Source organism: Theropithecus gelada, chromosome 7b, assembly GCF_003255815.1.
Source record: "Theropithecus gelada isolate Dixy chromosome 7b, Tgel_1.0, whole genome shotgun sequence".
Taxonomy (NCBI): domain Eukaryota; kingdom Metazoa; phylum Chordata; class Mammalia; order Primates; family Cercopithecidae; genus Theropithecus; species Theropithecus gelada.
The window spans coordinates 9,554,094-9,573,134 of record NC_037675.1 but is presented as its reverse complement, the minus strand read 5'-3'; the positions used below and the strand labels follow the sequence as shown (position 1 = coordinate 9,573,134).

General features: G+C 38.6%; 1 protein-coding gene across 4 annotated transcripts in view; it reads left to right on the top strand.

Moving 5' to 3' along the window:
* AKAP13 (A-kinase anchoring protein 13) overlaps window positions 1-19,041 on the top strand; it is a 356,454-nt gene that overhangs the window by 241,654 nt on the left and 95,759 nt on the right. For all 4 annotated transcript variants that reach the window (XM_025390973.1, XM_025390974.1, XM_025390972.1 and 1 more), the window contains 2 exons: window positions 8,118-8,193; window positions 14,459-14,595. In XM_025390973.1, coding sequence (XP_025246758.1) covers window positions 8,118-8,193; window positions 14,459-14,595 — 213 coding nt within the window. The remainder of the gene's footprint in view (window positions 1-8,117; window positions 8,194-14,458; window positions 14,596-19,041) is intronic.

Here is a 19,041-nt window from a genome sequence, read left to right as displayed (position 1 = left end):
CAAATCTGTAGAGAGAGAAATAGATTCGTGGCTCTCTAGGCACTAGGGGACGGGATGGGGGTGAGGCATGACTACTAATGGATATAAGGTTTCTTTTTGTCAAGATAAAAATGTTTAAAATTACATAGTGGTGATGGTTACACAACTCTATGAATATACTAGTACTATTGAATTATATACGTTAAACGGGCCAGTTTTCTAATATATGAATTACATCTCAATAAAGATGTTAAAATGCAAAATAATACACACATTTTCTCTCTCTCTCTCACACACACACACACACACACACACAATGCAATGTGGCATTTTGGATGGGATCCTGGAACAGAAAGAGAACACTAGTGGGAAAACAAGCGAAATCCAAATAAAGTCTGGAGTTTACTTAATAGTAATGTACCAGTGTTGGTTTCTTAGTATTGACAACTGTGCCATGGTTATGTAAGATTTTAAAGTTGGAGAAACCGGTGAGGAAGGGAGTGGGGATAAACGGGAACTTTCTGTGCTGTCTTTGCAACTTAAAGTTATTTCTACTTTTTATGTATACTATTTTTTTATCAGCCTGAAGTTACAAAATAAGTTTATCGAGATAAATTTTTTAAAATAAAATAAATATATAACTATTGAAGAAAGTTTAGGAAACTTCAGGAAAGTTAAAAGGAATATAAGTTGTCTCTTTGTGGTCATTCAGACATATCCACCCAATTGAAAATAGATTAGGAGATCACACAAGTTTAACATGTCAAGAGATTTTTGGCTGCAACTCTGTGTAAAATTTTTAATACTATATCGTATATACTAATTGTTAAGAATGTGGTGGATCTGAGATTTTACTGTACTTACAAGCTGGCAAGTTAACTTACATCCTGACAGTTTCTTGGGTGCTGGCTGAAGTCATGGGATTCTAGGGTCAGAGACAGATAAATGTGTTACTCATTGCATAGCCAGCAGCATCAGCATCACCTTCTTGTTGGTTCTCCTTGCTTCCTAAGCCCCATGCAGGCAACACAAAGGGGTCCAGGTTGATGCTGTGTCACAGCTGAGAAATCTAAACCTGAAGAAACCTGAATTTTTATACAGTGGACAGTAAGCCTGTGTGACCTTTGCCCTTGACTGAGACATTATCTTTATTATACTGGACAGAAACAAACCTGCCCTTTGCTTTGGAAGGAATCAATATTTTTATCTTTTAAGGATATTTGATATGCAAACAGTCTTGAAAAGATAGTCTAGAATAAAAGGGCCATCAGGGCTTTTGCAGACAAGACCTGCAGAAATGCAAGAGGGACATGGAGAATTGTTTCCCAACATGAATATGTTCTCATGACTGTTACTCAGAAATTAGTATATTTACTTAAAGATATTTAACTTTAATTTTGTTCTAGTAGTATGTGTTTATTGTATATAATTTTGTAAAATGTGAAACTCACTTTATGTAACACATGTGCCTAAAATGACAGGAAAAGTATAGAGAGTCTTAGTCGCTTGCATATTCAAGGCAAATAATGTCCACTTTACTCATTGGCTATGGAATGACATGTAGTATAGAGAAGGTATTGAAAAGTATTCTAAGAAATATAAATTTTTTTTTTTTTTGAAACAGGGTCTTGCTCTGTTGCCAAGCTGGAGTGCTGTGGCCCGATTTCGGCTCACTGCAGCCTCTGACTCCCTGGTTCAAGCGATTCTCCTGTCTCAGCCTCCCAAGTAGCTGGGATTACAGGCACGTGCCACCACACCCAGATAATTTTTGTATTTTTTTAGTAGAGACAGTTTCATTGTGTTGGCCAGGATAGTCTTGAACTCCTGACCTTGTGATCCCCCTGCCTCAGCCTCCTAAAGTGCTGGGATTACAGGCATGAGCCATCGCGCCCAGTAGAAATAGAATTTTAATAGGGTTTTCTAAAATGTTGGCCAAAAAACTTGTTGAAGGTCATGGTAGGAGACAGTAATATGGTAATTCGTAGTCGTTCATTTCCAGATTCTTTACTTGTCACTGAAGGATCATCTGAGCTCTTTTATTTCTGTTAACTATCTAAATTTGTTGCTCTATTCATGCAGCCTCTTCTTATTACAGGAATAATGGGGCGGGGGGGAAAGTAATTTTTTCCCTTCCAGCTTAAAAGTGTAGTTTTGTATTGCAGTACAGTGGTTCTATTAGCAGATAAACTTATTTCACAGTGTGTAAAATTTGGCTCATTTCAAATGAAATGCAGTTTGAAATTAAGAGAAAATTCTCTGAATGACTTTTTTTTTTTTTTTTTAAGAAAATGTATCGTTTCAATTCTTTGAAAGATGTGGATAGGGTGTTGGTAAAGTTACAGAATTTGTGGTTACTTCCTTATTGTACACACCTTAAAGTACATTTCAGAAAGAATATTTTTTAATATGTGTAATCCCAGGGCACCTGCTGAAGATTCAGTTCCATTTAGGAGTACTTTTAAATTTTTGGCATCATTTTGTAACACACCAGGAACTGAAACCCTGATGGCCCCTGGTTCCTGCTGTTTTTCCTCCCTGTAATAGTAAAATAGATGAACAGAGCAAATGATAAAGTGTTTTGTTTCATGTGGTTCTAGTTTGCCTGGTTATTTGCAAGCAGTTTAATTATTTTCATTTGTTTTGTTGTCAAACAGGACATAATTTGACAAAATGTCCTCTAGCTTTCTGCCTTCTGCCACTTAGCATATACAGTAAAACTGTTGATCTTTAACAGCAGAAGAGTTTAATATCTTCTCACTGAAGTGATCAGAAATATATTTTAGAGGTTATTGAATAAAAGCAAGGCTTCTGTCTTTGAGCATACAAACATTCACAACTACTTGGTAGTTTGTTTAGATATTTCTGCTCATATTATTATAGAATTACATCTGAGTATGTCAGTTTTAATGATTAAAGGGTTATAATGTTAAGGTGCTTGGAAATTGTGAAGACAAATTAATTTTATATTTTATGCTTCTGTTTTTGAGAATGTATTTGTTTTCCGCTTTATTCTGGTATAAATTTCCATACAACAAAATTAACCAATATAAGTTTATAGTTTGGTGAGCTTTGACAAATATTTAAATTATGTAATCACTACCGCATCATAATAGGAACATTTCTGTTAGCTCAGAAGTTCTGTTCTGTCTCCCTGTAGTCAGTCCTCTCCTTCAGTCCCTGCTGATCACTAATGTTTTCTTGCTACTGTAGGTTTGCCTTTTCTAAATATTGCATAGACAGAACCATACAATAGGTAGTCAATAAGTAGTCTTTTGAGTCTGGCTTTTTTTTTTTTTTTTTTTAACTTACCATAATACTCTTGAGATTCATCCATGTTGTTTGTATCAGCAGTTCATTTCTTCTTACTGTGAGTCTATAGCATTGTATAGATATATTACAATTTGCTTCTCCATTTACCATTTGATGGCAATCTAGACTGTTTCTAATTTGGAGCTCTCATGAATTAAAGTGCTTTAAAAATTCCAGTGCAAGTCTTTGTGTGACAGTAGGTTTTGATTCTTCTTTGGTAAATGAATGGGATGCTATGTTGTGTGTAAGTATATGTTTGACATTATAAAAAACTGCTAAACCGCTTTCCCAAAATGGCTACACTATTTTGCATTCTTTCAACAACAGTTCTGTGTTCTGGTTGCTCCACATCTTTGCCAACATTTGGTATTATCAGTCTCAAATTTTGACTGTTGTAATGAATGCCTGTTGGTATGTCCTTGGGATTTTAATTTACATTTTCCTGTGAATTAACGAAGTTGGGTGTCTTTTTTTTTTTTTTTTTTTTTTTTTTTTACTTATCTGCCTTTTGTATATCTTTTTAAATGAAATGTTTATTCAAATCATTTACCCATTTAAAAAATCACGTTGCTTTGTTATTGCATTGTAAGAGTTTGTTTTGTTTTATTTTTAAATATTCCGGGTAGGAGTTCTTAGCAGATAATTGTTTTATAAATATTTTCCTTCAGTTTTTAGTTTGCCTTTTTGTTTTCCTAACAATGGCTTTTGAGGAGTAAAAGTTTTTAAGGTTGACAAATATTTTTTTTTTCATGTTTTAAAAAATGTAGTATTGGCCGGGCACGGTGGCTCAAGCCTGTAATCCCAGCACTTTGGGAGGCCGAGGCAGGTGGATCACAAGGTCAGGAGATTGAGACCATCCTGGCTAACATGGTGAAACCCCGTCTCTACTAAAAATACAAAAAACTAGCCGGGCGTGGTGGCGGGTGCCTGTAGTCTCAGCTACTTGGGAGGCTGAGGCGGGAGAATGGCGTGAACCCGGGAGGCGGAGCTTGCAGTGAGCCGAGATCACGCCACTGCACTCCAGCCTGGGAGACACAGCGAGACTCCGTCTCAAAAAAAAAAAAAAAAATGTAGTATTTAAGAAATCTTTGTGTAACTCAAGGTCCCATAAAAGTGTTTCACTCCATCTTCTTTAGGAGTTTTTTAGTTTTAGGTTGAACATTTAGATATATAATCTATTCTGAGTTCATTTTTATAGGTGGTAAGGTTTGGGGTAAGATTTTAGATCTTGGGGAGTTTTGTTTGTTTACATATTTATATCCAGTTGTTATAGCATCATTTGTTCATAAGACTATTTTTTCCTCATTAAAATATCTTGGCATCTTTGTCAAAATCAGTGGGCCATATCTGTGAAGGTCTGTTTGTGGATTCTCTCTTCTCTGACATTGATTTATATGTCTGCCTTTTAATATCAGGCAGGTTTGGTTAGTGCAGCTTTTATAGTAAGTCTTGAAATCATGTAGTGATCAATTTGAGGACAATTAACAACTGTATTAAGTCTTCTGATCTGTAAACATGGTATGTCTGTATTTATTTAAGTCTGCTTTAATTTTTTCTCAATACTGTTTTATAAAGGTTTCAGCGTATGAGTCTTACTCATATTTTCTTAAAATTATCCCTAATTATTTTGTATTTATTGAGGCTTTTGTAAATGGTATTGCTTTTACTTTTAATTTCAATTTCTAATTGCTCTTTGCTAGTATAAAGATCTAGCATTGCTTTTTTTAATGTTGCTTTGTCTCTGGCAGCCTTGCTTTTATTAATACATTATTTATTCCAGTATTTTTATAGATTCCTTAGCATTTTCTGCATAGGCAGTCACGCCATTTGTCAATAAACCAAGTTTGACTTCTTCCTTTCCAATGGTATGCGTTTTCTTTCTTTTTCTGCTTTACTGCACTGGCTAGGACCTCCGGAATATTGTTGAATAGAAGTGATGAGAATGGATATCTTTGGTTACTGATCTCAGAATGAAAGCATTTAGTCTTTCACCAATAAATATAATGTTAACCGTAGGTTTTTTATAGATGCCTTTGTCAGTTTGAGTAATTTCCTTTCTCTTCCTAGTGTTCTGAGAGTTTTTTATCATGAATAGGTGTTGAATTTTGCTGATTTTTTTTTTTCCTTTGAGATAGATTCTTGCTTTGTTGCCCAGACTGGTGTTCCGTGGCACAATCACGGCTCACTGCAACCTCTGTCTCGTGGGTTCCGGTGATTCTCATGCCTCAGGCTCCCTAGTAGCTGGGATTACAGAGACCCACCACCACACCTGGCTAATTTTTGTATTTTTAGTAGAGACGTGGCTTCACCATGTTGGCCAGGCTGATCTTGAACTCCTGACCTGAAGTGATCCGCCTGCCTCGGCCTCCCAAAGTGCTGGGATTACAGGCTTGAGCTACCGCTCCCGGCCCCAGATTCTTTCGATCTAATGATGATCATTAGTTCATGAGTTTTTTGGTCTGTTAATAAACTGATTTTTCAAGTGCTAAACCAACCTTACATTCCTGGGATATTGCTGGATTCCATTAACCTAAAATTTTGTTAAGGTTTTTTGCATCTATATTCCTGAGGAATATTGATCTGTAGTTTTCTTATATCTCTCTGGTTTTGATTTTAGAGTAATGCTAGGCTCATAAAATGAGCTGCATTGTAAATACTTGTGTTTTCTGTAAGAGCTTGTGTAGAGTTGACATTTCTTAAGTGTTTGGTGGCATTCACCACTGAAGTCATCTAGGCCTGAAGTTTTCCTTGTAATAAAGTTTTAAACTATGGATTCAATTGCTTTAATAGAATAAGGCTATTTAGATTATCTGTGTTTTCTTGAGTGCATTTTGATAGTTTGTATAGTGTCATGGAATGCTACTATTTCATCCAACTTGATGAATTTATTGCAGTAATGTTCATAATATTGCTTTATTTTTTCAGTATCTATAGGATCTGTAATGGTGTCGTTCTGTAATTCCTGATTTCTGTCATTTGTAGCTTTTCTTTTTTGATTAGCCTTGCCAGAGTTGTATTGATATTATTGACCCTTTTAAGGAACCAGCTTTTGGTTTCATTGATTTTATTGTTCTTCTGTTTTCTATTTCATTGATTTCTGTTCTTTATTTTCTTTATCCTGCTTGCTTTGGGTTAATTTACTCCTCTTTTTCTAGTTTCGTAAGGTAGAAGTTTAGATCACTGATTTGAAACCTTGTGTTCTAATATAGGCATGTAGTGTTATAAATATTGCTGTTAGCACTGCTTTAGTTCTATCCACAAATTTTTATATGTGGTGTTTTAGTTTTTATTCAATTCAGAATATTTTCTTATTTTTCTTAATATACTTTGATTCATTGGGTTATTTAGAAGTGTTTATTTATTTATTTATTTTTAATTTTTTTATCTCTGTCTCCCAGGCTGGAGTGCAGTGGTGCGATCTCCACTCACTGCAAGCTCTGCCTCCCGGGTTCATGCCATTCTCCTGCCTCAGCCTCCTGAATAGCTGGGACTACAGGCGCCCGCCACCATGCCCAGCTAATTTTTTATATATATTTTTAGTAGAGACTGGATTTCATCATGTTAGCCAGGATGGTCTTGGTATCCTGACCTTGTGATCCGCCTGTCTCGGCCTCCCAAAGTGCTGGGATTACAGGCGTGAGTCACCACGCCCAGCCTATTTAGAAGTTTTTAAAATTTTTTTCAAATATTTGAGTTTTTTCCAATCTTTTGTTTTGGATTTCTGATTTAATACTGTTGTGATCACAGAGCATACTTTTTATTTTAATTTTTTTATATTTGAGACTTGTTTTGTGCTACAGAATATGTTTGTTTTATTTGAGGTTTGTTTTATGTGATAGAATATGAACATTCCAAGTGCACTTGAGAAGAATGTGTCTTATGCTGTTATTGGATGGAGTGTTCTATATTGTGTTAGGTCAAATTGATTGAGGTTTTTCAGGTTTTCTCTATCTTGCTGATTTTGTTTCTATTTGTTTTATCAATAAACTAAGAGAGGAGTATTGAAATCTTCAATGGTAATTTTAAAATTTTTAAATGGAATCAAAGTAGAGAATTGTAATGTTAAGATGGTTGGGAGGTGTAAAGGCTATATTTAAATTTTTTTTTAATTTGTGGGGAGGGGGTAAGTTTTTGCTTTTTAGAGTAACACAGACTTGGCATTCCAATACCAGTCCTGCTATTTATTACTCAGCTACCCCTCTGAGCCTTTTTTTTTTTTTTTTTTTTTGAGATGGCGTCTTGCTCTGTCATCCGGGCTGGAGGACAGTGACGCGATCTCGGCTCACTGAAACATCTGCCTCCCGGGTTTAAGCAATTCTTGTGCCTCAGCCTCCTGAGTGGCTGGGATTATAGGCATGTACCACCACCATGCGTAGGTAATTTTTGTATTTTAGTAGACATGGGGTTTCGCCATGTTGGCCAGACTTGTCTTGAACTCCTGGCCTCAAGCAGTCCACCTCAGCCTCCCAAAGTGTTGAGATTACAGGCATGAGCCACACCAAATATGTATTTTAATGTTTAGTCAATTTCATATGTTAACTTTTTTTATTTTACCCTTGGCCTACACTATGGCCTTCATCTTTGTGTATCTTTTCCTCTTACTTTTGTATGCCTAATTTTTATTGACAATGACAACCTCTTTAGAGCCTTGAGTATAGATTGCTGTGGTTATAGTGTGAAAAAAATTTTTTTTCCCTTGACATAAGTTTGCTCACCCTGTATTAAATAAAAAGATAGGAATGTTGGTACAGTCGACATAATTTTGGCACCTATAAAATTATCTCACATTACTTCAATGACTGAAACACAGTGTTTTCCTTTTCTTTCAGATAAACCGAGAAAACTGGTGTACAATAGAGCCATGCCCTGATGCAGCATCTCTTTTGGCTTCCAAGCAGAGCCCAGGTAAGCTGAGATTGTCCATTCATTTTCTGGAGCTGCAGGCCCACTCGAACAGATCGTTTTATTTGGAGATCTGCCCTTCCTTAACATATTATACAGTAAATCAGAGGAAGGGATATATGTGATTTGGCTTTGTAGGCATTTTGTCTTACAGTTGAAGATGAGCACATGTAATTACCTGGATTTTATTTTGCTGGTAACGGACATCATAGGTGGCTTTATGATTCATTCATTTGTGAAGGCATCTGTGCTGTGCATATACATATGACATAGGTTTTTTAATCTGGCAAAAGTATAAATCTACTGTTAAGAACCAAACCTGAGGTTCTCAATTTTGACTGCACATTGGAATTATCTGGCTGAGCAAGCTTTAAAAATATACACATGCCTGGGTCTTACCTCCAGATATTCTGATTTAGTTGGGTGGAGTGTGGCCTAGATACCAAAATCTTTATAAGCTCCTTTAGTTACCCTACTGTGTACCCAAGGTTGAGAACATTACACTTTGGATGCATGGTCAGGAATTAAGTCTTTCCTTAAGTATCTTTGAGTTATTTCTAACAACACTTGAGGGTACAATGCTCTTAAGACCTTGCTTGTTAATGACATGGCTTGTGGTTAGTTAGGATTCCCAACTTTTAATCCAGGTCCAGCCTCTAACTCTGTGTGATGTAAAGTATGTTCCCTAATGTCTGTGTGCTACATTGTCTCCCTCCCATCTGTAAAGTATTAGTAGCTTGTCTCATTTTGAGGGTGTAGTACGGATGACATGATGAGTAATCCCTGTGCCTGTTCCTATGGCTGCTAAGTGAATACTAGTAATTTGCATTCTGAGTTTTTTTAGTCTGTTTTACCCAACAAGCCTCTGTTTGCCTTCCCAATTTTTACTGCCCAGCTTTAAAAATTACCTAGTCTTCATTTGCAGGTCTTTTTAGAAATAGTTTACGTGTAGATACCCTCCAGTAGTGTTAAATTTAAAAACAAATTGTTTTGAATCCTCTAACTCCAGAGCAGTTTCCTACTGATTCTCAACTCTCTGACTTTACTACAAAGGAAATAATTGAAAACAAATATGGAAAGTGTTTTTCTCTATTTTTGTCTCATTTTTTGAGAGTAGTTAAGGATATTATGCTATAGTCGTGTTCAGGGTCCAAGTTTTACAAGATTGGCCCTGTTGACAGATTTAGCTGACACTTCCCCCATGTAGCCTCCTAGAACCTTCTACTTAAACGTCTACCACTTACTACTGTGTTTTGGTTCCTTAAACTGTTTGGGGCTTTTTCTAAAAGTGTAATTATAACCACCCAAGAGTGAAACTTTCTGCCAAGTAAAGGTTAAATGAGGTTGCTCACGGTTTGAATATTCATAGGAAGGAAAGATCTCCACACATCATAGTTTAATTTCTATATTTAGAGAATTGGTTTTTGAACCCCTGGACGTTTTCCCCAGGACACAATTTTGAATTCTGTAGACCTACTGTACACGCTAACCCCGAGCATAAGCAATTTAGTCTTTTTAAAGTAATTATTTTAAAATCTCAATTTAACAAAGTTGCAGATCAGAATTATGCCACTCAGCTTCAGACCTGAGATTTTGATTTTAGGCATAGTGTTTTTGTGAATCCTAGGTACCTTGTTTTGCAGGTTTCTCTATTTTACTTCATAAACACTTCCTCAAGACAGCAATAGCATTAGACCAAATAAGATACTGTCTTTTGGCCGGGCGAGGTGGCTCATGCCTGTAATCCCAACACTTGGGGAGGCTGAGGCAGGCAGATCACAAGATCAGGAGTTCGAGACCAGCCTGGCCAATATGGTGAAACCCCTGTCTCTACTAAAAATACAAAAATTAGCCGGGTGTGGCGGCACACGCCTGTAGCCCCAGCTACTCAGGAGGCTGAGGCAGAAGAGTCACTTGAACCCAGGAGGCGGAGGTTGCAGTGAGCCAAGATCCAGCCTGGGCGACAGAGCAAGACTCCGTCTCAAATAAATAAATAAATAAATAACAGGTTTTTTTTTTTTTTTTTGAGACAGAGTCTCGCTCTGTTGCCCAGGCTGGAGTGCAGTGGCATGGTCTCGGCCCACTGCAAGCTCCGCCTCCCGGGTTCACACCATTCTCTTGCCTTAGCCTCCCAAGTAGCTGGGACTACAAGTGCCCACCACCACACCCAGCTAATTTTTTTGTATTTTTAGTAGAGACGGGGTTTCACTGTGTTAGCCAGGATGGTCTCAATCTCCTGACCTCGTGATCCCTCCGCCTCGTCCGCCCAAAGTTCTGAGATTATAGGCATGAGCCACCGCGCCTAGCCAAGATACTACCGTCTTTTAAAATCACTTTGTATACTCTTTAGTAATGGACAAATTACAAGATAGAATTATGATTAGTATGACATAACAGAGCCCACAGGATGTCAGCAGTGTGTTTTCCTGCCCTTCCCCAATAACAGTTTGTTGGCATTTATGTCGTTTTAAACCCAAATGACTAGATAACACCTTTTAAAAAGTTTGTATTCTAAAAAGCTAATAGCTCAGTACACAAAAATTATAGACAAATTTACATATGGGTCATAAAATGGGACTGGCCCTGCCTGTGCCCATCTTTAAGGTACTGTCATCTGGATACTTACTGAATCATACATTAAATGTTAATGAAGCCTTAACTTCATTAGACACATACATCACACACCTGCTATGTGGTGGAAACCAGAGTTCTGGTTACTCTATGTATAAATTATTCCTGTCACTGTGACTCCTTTAGGGAAGTACGATCATCTCTTGTCACTGTTATGGAAATGGCAACTGAGAGGGGTGAAATTACTTCTTGCCTGGAATTTTTCTTCTATTAAGTAGTCAGACCTAGATTTAAGCCTGATGAGTCTAACTCGAAAAGCAGAGATCTTTACTCTTGTTTACACTTAGATATGCTGCTCCCCTTTATTCAGTAGGAAGGGAACATATAGAAGGAAAGAAAAGATTTTATTAATTTTGAAAACTTAGCAATACATGTGACACAGGGTGTGGATTAGCTCTGCCTTTAGGGATTCCCCCCACCTCCCCCCGCCCCATGACACAGGGGGGTTATAATGGTTTATGGTCCCTCTCTCTCCATCTTGGTCCTTCTTTCTGTACTTTTCTCTCTTCCCCTCCTCAACAATCAGCTTTATCTCACAGAGCAGACTCTCATCCCAAACTTGGTTTGTTACCCCTTGTAGTGCTGGCTTGAATTTATTTTCTGGGTGAGGTATTCCTACCAGGGCTGAATCTGGATCTTCCCTGTGAATTTTCCATTCGAATATCATGAGCTAGTTTGTTTTCCAGTCTGGAATTTGGACGTGGTCTGTTAGAGGGCCAGCTGGACAGCGAGCAGCTCAGTGTAGTTGCTGTGACAGCCCTTTCTTTTCTTGGCCAGCCCCCCTATTTTCCCTCAGTCACGGAAAGGCGTTTTTTTTATTTTTTCAGGCAGGGAAAGGAGAAGGAGTAGATCACACCCACTAGCTCCTCTTAGGTTACTACATACTCTAGGAAATGTGAAAAAAATTCTCCAGAATACCCATAGTTTCCAGTCGGCTAAAGGCAGGGCTGTTCCCATTGAACTAACACTCTCCGAAATAGTTTGAACCAAGACTGAAACAGACTAAGGTGATTTTTTTTAACTGAAAGATTTTCAGATTCATCCATGAGCCCTGTCTCACTTCCTATGGCATTTTTTTGTATAATTCTTCGTTGAAATTGTCTTCTAATATGTTTATTTCTGCCACAAGACAGTAAACTGCCTCCCCCACAACATTAAACATTTCTTTTTATTTGGATACTCCCCAGTATTTAGCCAGATGCTTAACTAGTAGAAAAAAATCATTTGATTGACAAGCGATTTATGACCTGTAGCAATGCAGTGCATCCTTGACCCTTGCTCTAAGCTACCAGGGCAGATAATTCAGTGATTATCACTAATTAATTGTTCATTAGAACAGCTATTTCTTCCCAGTTTCAACACACAGAGACAACATAATTATCTAAGCATAGAATCTAATAATCGAAGGAGACACTGGAAGTTATCTAGTCCAGCCCTCACTTCCCTCTCTGTGCAGATACCTTTTCTGTAATATCTTGACATAGTCATTCTCTGTTCCAAAACCCTTCTGGTAAAGTGATAGTCACTACTTTATGGGGCACCCAACCTATTGCCAAGAAGCCCCGTTTTAGTGAAGCTCTGTAGCTCACACTCACTGGTCTTTGTTTTGCCCCTGGAACAGCACAGAGGGAATCTGTGACCGTCTTTAGGCACATTTTCTTCAAGCTCCTCAGTAAGCTGAATGTATCTCAAATGTTTTGACTGTCGTGACCCCGTTACTACGTACACATTTTTGTTTATCAGTGTTCTACTTTAGATGTTATTTAGGAACAAGTACAATCCCGAAGGTGTGGTCTGGATGGCACATAGTGACAGGACTGTTCCCGTTTTGGATGCCAGTGTACTATTTACTAATAGAGACTAAAACTATTAGTGTTTCTTTGGTTTTGTCATCACCTTGTACTGTCAGTTCCTCTTGAATTTGCTTCCCCCAAAACCTCCAAGTAGAGTTCTCTTTAACTCCTAGATAGCCAGGTTTCCTGCCCTGTCCCTCATCACTTAGTGTCACCTACAGATTTAATAAAGCATGCCTACCTGGTTGTCCAAATAACACATTAACTTGCTTACAAAAACAGAGATGCATGACTTTTATCTTTTTTTTTTTTCCTGAAATGAAGTCGCTCTCTATCCCCTAGGCTGGAGTGCAGTGGCGCGATCTTGGCTCACTGCAGCCTCCGCCTCCCAGCTTCAAGCAATTCTCCTGCCTCAGCCTCCCAAGTAGCTGGGATTGTAGGCACCTGCCACCAAGCCTGGCTAATTTTTTGTATTTTTAGTAGAGATGGGGTTTCACCATGTTGGCCAGGCTGTTCTCAAACTCCTGGCCTCAGGTGCTCCTCCTGCCTCAGCCTCCCAAAGCGCTGGGATTACAGGCTTGAGCCACCATGCCTGGCCATAACTTTTATCTTTAAAACTTCTTAGGGCCAGGCCCAGTGACTCATGCCTGTAATCCCAGCACTTTGGGAGGCTGAGGCAGGTGGATCACAAAGTCAGGAGATGGAGACCATCCTGGCTAACACGGTGAAACCTCATTTCTACTAAAAATACAAAAAGAAAAAATTAGCCAGGCATGGTGGCATATGCCTGTAGTCCCAGCTACTCAAGAGGCTGAAGCAGGAGAATCGCTTGAACCCGGGAGGCGGAGGTTGCAAAAACTTCTTGAAGGAAGCTCATATCCACTCAGTAATGGACTTGGGTTCTTGGTTTCACCATCTACAAATCCCTTTAACCGTATAGTACCCAGTCACATGTCACTTTTGTTTACAAAGTTAATAGCCTGGGCAACATGCCAAAACCCATCTTTACAAAAAATAAACTGGGCTTGGTGGCATGTGCCTGCAGTCCCAGCTACTTGGGAGGGTAAGGTGTGAGGATTGCTTGAGCCCAGGAGGTGGAGGTTGAAGTGAGCTGAGATCATGCCACTGCACTACAGGCTGGGCAACAGAATGAAAACCTATCTCAAAATAAACAACACAAAACAAAAAAGCAAAGTTAATAAGAAAGAGTATCTTATTTATTTCAAGCTACTAAGTTTTTAGGCTCCCTCCATGTACCAAGGTAGTATTTCTGTCACAGACCCCTCCCTCTGGCTTGCCAGGGTCCCTGTTCTAGTTATTGAACTGAAAACAGATTCTAAATGATATATTTTTCCACTTTGGCACATTATGCCCCCAATTTAAGAGCTATTTATAGTAAGAAAAGTTAAATTATATTTCTGTTATTACTCAGCAGAACCTATAAGTTTAAAACAAACTGCATCACATAGTTGCTAGTAAAAGACTTTGGATTTTGAAGACAAAAGAAAAAAAATTCCCTAACTACTACGAGGAAAACATTACCGTTCAGGTATCTAAATAGAAGTAGAATATGCTTCTAAATCATCCTTTTATCTTTCTGTACCTAATATAAACATGGTAGACGCATGATTGTCCTGTAGGAGCTATATCAGCCTAGAATTGGAGTAGCAGAACTACTAATTAGACTGTGTCCTTTATAGCTTCTTGATATCGAAAAAAAGAAACAAGGAGGGAAGGAAAAGAAAAGAGTGAGAGAGAGATTTAAAAGACTGGTTGCTGGGGTGAAAAGGAAGTGTTTCTTTTTGTTTTATTTTCAATATTGGTGAATAAATTCTCTTTTTCAGAGTGTGAGAACTTCCTGGATGTTGGACTGGGCAGAGAGTGTACCTCAAAACAAGGTGCACTTAAAAGAGAATCTGGGAGTGATTCTGACCTCTTTCACTCACCCAGTGATGATATGGACAGCATCATCTTCCCAAAGGTATTGTGTAAACCTTCCTTTCATTTTTGTCCCATGGCTTTCGTGTTACTATTTGGGCTTCCCAAACTCTTTTCCACTTTTTTCCCTCTTGTGCTCATTGTCTTCCCAAGACATGTTGTTTCCCTAAATATGTAACTCCTGCTAGTAAGTTGTGATCCAGCTAGCCTTGTAGGGCCTCACTCACTCTGAGAGGTGTGTAAATGTTCTCTTGGAGAAGGAAACGCCAGATTACCAGGGTTTAGAAAAAGGCATTGGGCTGGGCATGGTGGCTCATGCCTGTAATCCCAACACTTTGGGAGGCTGAGGTGGGTGGACCCCTTGAGGTCAGGAGTTCGAGACCAGCCTGGCCAACATGGTGAAACCCCGTCTCTACTAAAAATATAAAAATTAGTTGGAGGTGCTCACTTGAACCCAGGAGGCAGAGGTTGCAGTAAGTCAAGTTTGTGCCACTGAACTCCAACCTGGGCGGCAGAACGAGACTCTGTCTCCAAAAACAAAAAAAAAAAGGGAAAGAAAAAAGCATTGGCCAAAGTGATTTAATGTGAAATTGTGGCTAGTTAAATGCAGATTTTGAAGCTCATATAGGAGTCAAAAGAAATGGAAGTTCCTTTAGAATTAAGTCAGATGACAGTAAACACTTCTCAGTGGGCAGCAAGGACCACAGCTCAGACTATATGATGTCATATGTATAAACCAGCTGTAGAGTCATTTCTGGTTAATGTGTTTAGGCCTGAAGCTTCCTGTTGAGTGTGGTCATATCACTTATCCTCATCTAGCCTGCTTAATTGGAACTTTCTAGATCTCTGCGATGGAGCCCTTCCACATGAATCAGCTCACGTTTGCATATAATTTGAGACTGTCTAAGGGAGGTGGGGAATGGGGGCAGTTTGCTTTCTTTTGCTTATGTTTGTTTCTAGTTGCAGCAAGTTCTGTTTTGTTCCTCTGCGAAGAATAGAGGGCTTTCCCACAACAGAGATGGCAAATACTACTCAATTATATGCCACAAGTGGTTTTCTTAATGGTAAGGAGGTGAAGAGGCAGAAACACTGTTGCATCTACCAAGGCCGTTCCTTCTAGTTTTATAATGAGCTCGGAGAAGTGGTGAGGGCAATTGTGTTAGTGGGTGATTAAGTTGTCCAAGATGGTCAATGATGCTGTGTAGAAGTTACAAGAATAGGCCAGGTGTGGTGGCTCATGCATGTAATCCCAGCACTTTGGGAGGCCATGGTGGATCACTTGAGGTCAGGAGTTCAAGACCAGTCTGGAAATGGTGAAAACGCTTCTCTACTAAACATATAAAAAAAATTAGCTGGGCATGGTGGCGTGTGCCTGTAATCTCAGCTACTTGGGAGGCTGAGGCAGGAGGATTGCTTGAACCCAGGAGGTGGAGGCTGAAGCGAGCCGAGATTGCACCACTGCACTCCAACCTGGGCAACAGGAGTGAAACTCTGTCTCAAAAATAAAAATAAAATAAAATAAAATAAAATAAAAAAAGAGAAGTTACAAGAATAGAGACCTAAAGATTTGGGAATCAGGAGCATATCAATGCCTCTGTGAATGTACCCTGTGTACCTTCCTTTCATTTTTGGCCTTCCCTAAGGCCAAAATGAGCCACCACACCTGGCCTATTCTTGTAACTTCTACACAGCATTTTTATCTTGAGTACATTGTCTTCCCAAGTTCCTTGGAAAGACTTATTTAATAGGATGCAGCCTTAAAGATTTCTATCACTGTTACTCATAGTGACTTGACAAAAAATTCTATGAAGTAAAACCTCCACATTTAGAAGATCTGCCTTTCTCTTTTTACTTAGGAAAAGAGAAATCAATAGTTTTACTTTATTTTGTATTTTATTTTATTTTATTTTATTTTATTTTATTTTATAATATCAGAGTTTAGGTAATTTCCACTGTGACTTTGAGGTTTTAATTGTAAGGAATTCTATTCCCCGCAAGGGAATACCATTCTGAAGATATGTGTCGCTAAAAACATACTGAGATAAACAGATTAGATAGTATCTCTAAGTTCCAGCTTTAAAATGGGATCATTGATAATCACTGAAACTAGGTCATGGATATACAGATATTTGTTAAACATTTATATATGTTTGAAAATTTTAATGTAAAAAGTTTTTTTAAAAAATTGAAGTGTCTTAATTAAGAAATACTTGCTTGCAACCTCCTAGGTGCATGACAGCTTGTACCTGAATATTACCATCTCTGCAGACTCAGAGTTACTTCTGGTCACTTAACTGAATGGTTTTCCTAGCTAAGGATAATTAGAATTTTCTATATTTCTCCTTCTTAGTTTCCCAGAACCATTCATGAAATTGCTCATATAAATGACCTGTGCTAGATTTCGGAGTTTTTTTTTTCCCCCCCCCCCCAAGAATACTAGACAGACATAATTTTTTAAAGTTGAAGGAGGCCAGGCATGGTGGATCTTAGTATTTGGGGAGGCTAAGGCAGGAGGATCACTTGAGTCAAGGAGTTTGAGATCAGCCTGAGCCAACATAATGGGACTTGTCTCTACAAAAAATACAAAAGTTAGCCGGACATGGTGATGCACACCTGTGGTCCCAGCTATTCAGGAGGCTGAGGTGGGAGGATCACTTAAGTCCAGGAGGTTAAGGCTGCAGTGAGCCGTGATGGCGCCACTGCATTCCAGACTGGGCGACAGAGCAAGACCCTCTCAAAAATAAATAAGTAAATAACACCTACATTTTATACCAGACTGCTTAGGGAAAACCAGAAATGGCAGGTTCACTTTCACCTCTTCATGTGTGCTCGAGAATGTCTAAATGGCCTGAGAAGAGATGGGGAGGATTTTTCTCTTAGTGTTTTTGCTCTACCAAAGTAGCCTGTGACCAGGGGAGGTTTTGCAATAAACGTTTGCTCTAGCATTAATGAAACCAAGGGCTGACTTACAAAAAGGAGAGAGATAAACTAATATTGACAGGATACTTACTGTACAGTAGGTACTGAACTAAATTTTTAAAATATTTGATCTCAGTTTGTTGCCCATCAACCCTGACGAGTAGGTGGTTTTATGCTCTTAAGGAAATAGAGGCACTGATGGGTAAAGAAATGTATCCAAAATTATTTAGTAGGTGAGCAGCCAGCTTGAGGTTTGCATCTAGGCCTGACTCTAAAATCCATTCATTTTTTGTTTTATTCTCAACCTCTCCAAACCTGCTCTAATAGCCAGTGATTAAATAAAAGTGTGGCACTGGCAGATAGGCCATCAGCTGCTTCCTTAAAAGTCGTCCTCAGGGGTAATCCACAGAGAGTGCTATGCAAAATATCAAAATGTATTGCAGTTTGTTCCCAGGTTCTAACCCTCTTCTCCTTCTCTAAAAAATAATCTGTAGGCAAGAGATTGCAACATCTTTTTCTGTGAACCATGAGTGGTACATGACGTCACTTCCTTCAGCCATTTGTGTGACTCTGGCCTCACAGAGGTCTTTAACAGCCCGTAATGTTTGCTGTGACCTTTTCACCTTAACCCTGTCTTTCCATTCAGTATACCTCCTGGTAAATGACTCTTTAGTGAGTGTTATGAGCTTCATGTTTATTCTCATGAATACGTGTGAGTTCCTAAGATCTTTAATCAACAGCATAAAATTTAGATTTTGTTTCTAAAGTGAAAAGAAATCCTAGGATTCTTTTTGGCACTAGCTAAGAGAGAAAGTACGATTATAAAATATAATGATCTAGGCCACTCTACTATCCAAAAGGGTAATTAAAGTCTACAGGAAATATTAATAGTTGCTGCCTCTCTTCCCAAAGAGAGGTAAATCAAAGCCCTTCCATGTATTTTTTTTTCCCCAGGTTAGTTAGAAGATGTATCTACAATTGATTTTAAAAAAATCAAAATGACTTATGTAAGATACAAAACCTAAAGGGAACATCCTTCTTTCATGTGTTGTAGTTTTTCTCAGGTCCTTGATCCCCAAGCCAAAAAAATTACTTTAAAAAAACCCAAAAAACCTTTTTGAGATAAAAGTAAATGTAAGCCAGGCACACTGGTTCACACTTGTAATCCCAACACTTTGGGAGGCTGAAGTGAAAGGACTGCTTGAGTCCAGGAGATTGAGACCAGCCTGGGCAACATAGTGAGAACCTGTCTCTACTAAAAAATTTAAAAATTAGCCAGGCATGGTGGCACATGTCTGTAGTCCCAGCTACTTGGGAGACAGAGGCGAGAGGATCACTTGGACCTTAAAGTTCAATGCTGCAATGAGCTGTGATTGTGCAACTGCACTCCAGCCTGGGCAACAGAGGGAGACACTGTCTTAAAAATAAATAAAAGTAAATGTATTTACAGAATCCTAATTAAGAAAACTACAATTGCAGCTGGGCGTGGTAGCTTATGCCTGTAATCCCAGCACTTTGAGAGGCCAAGGCAGGCGGATCACTGGCGGTCAGGAGTTCGAGACCAGCCTGG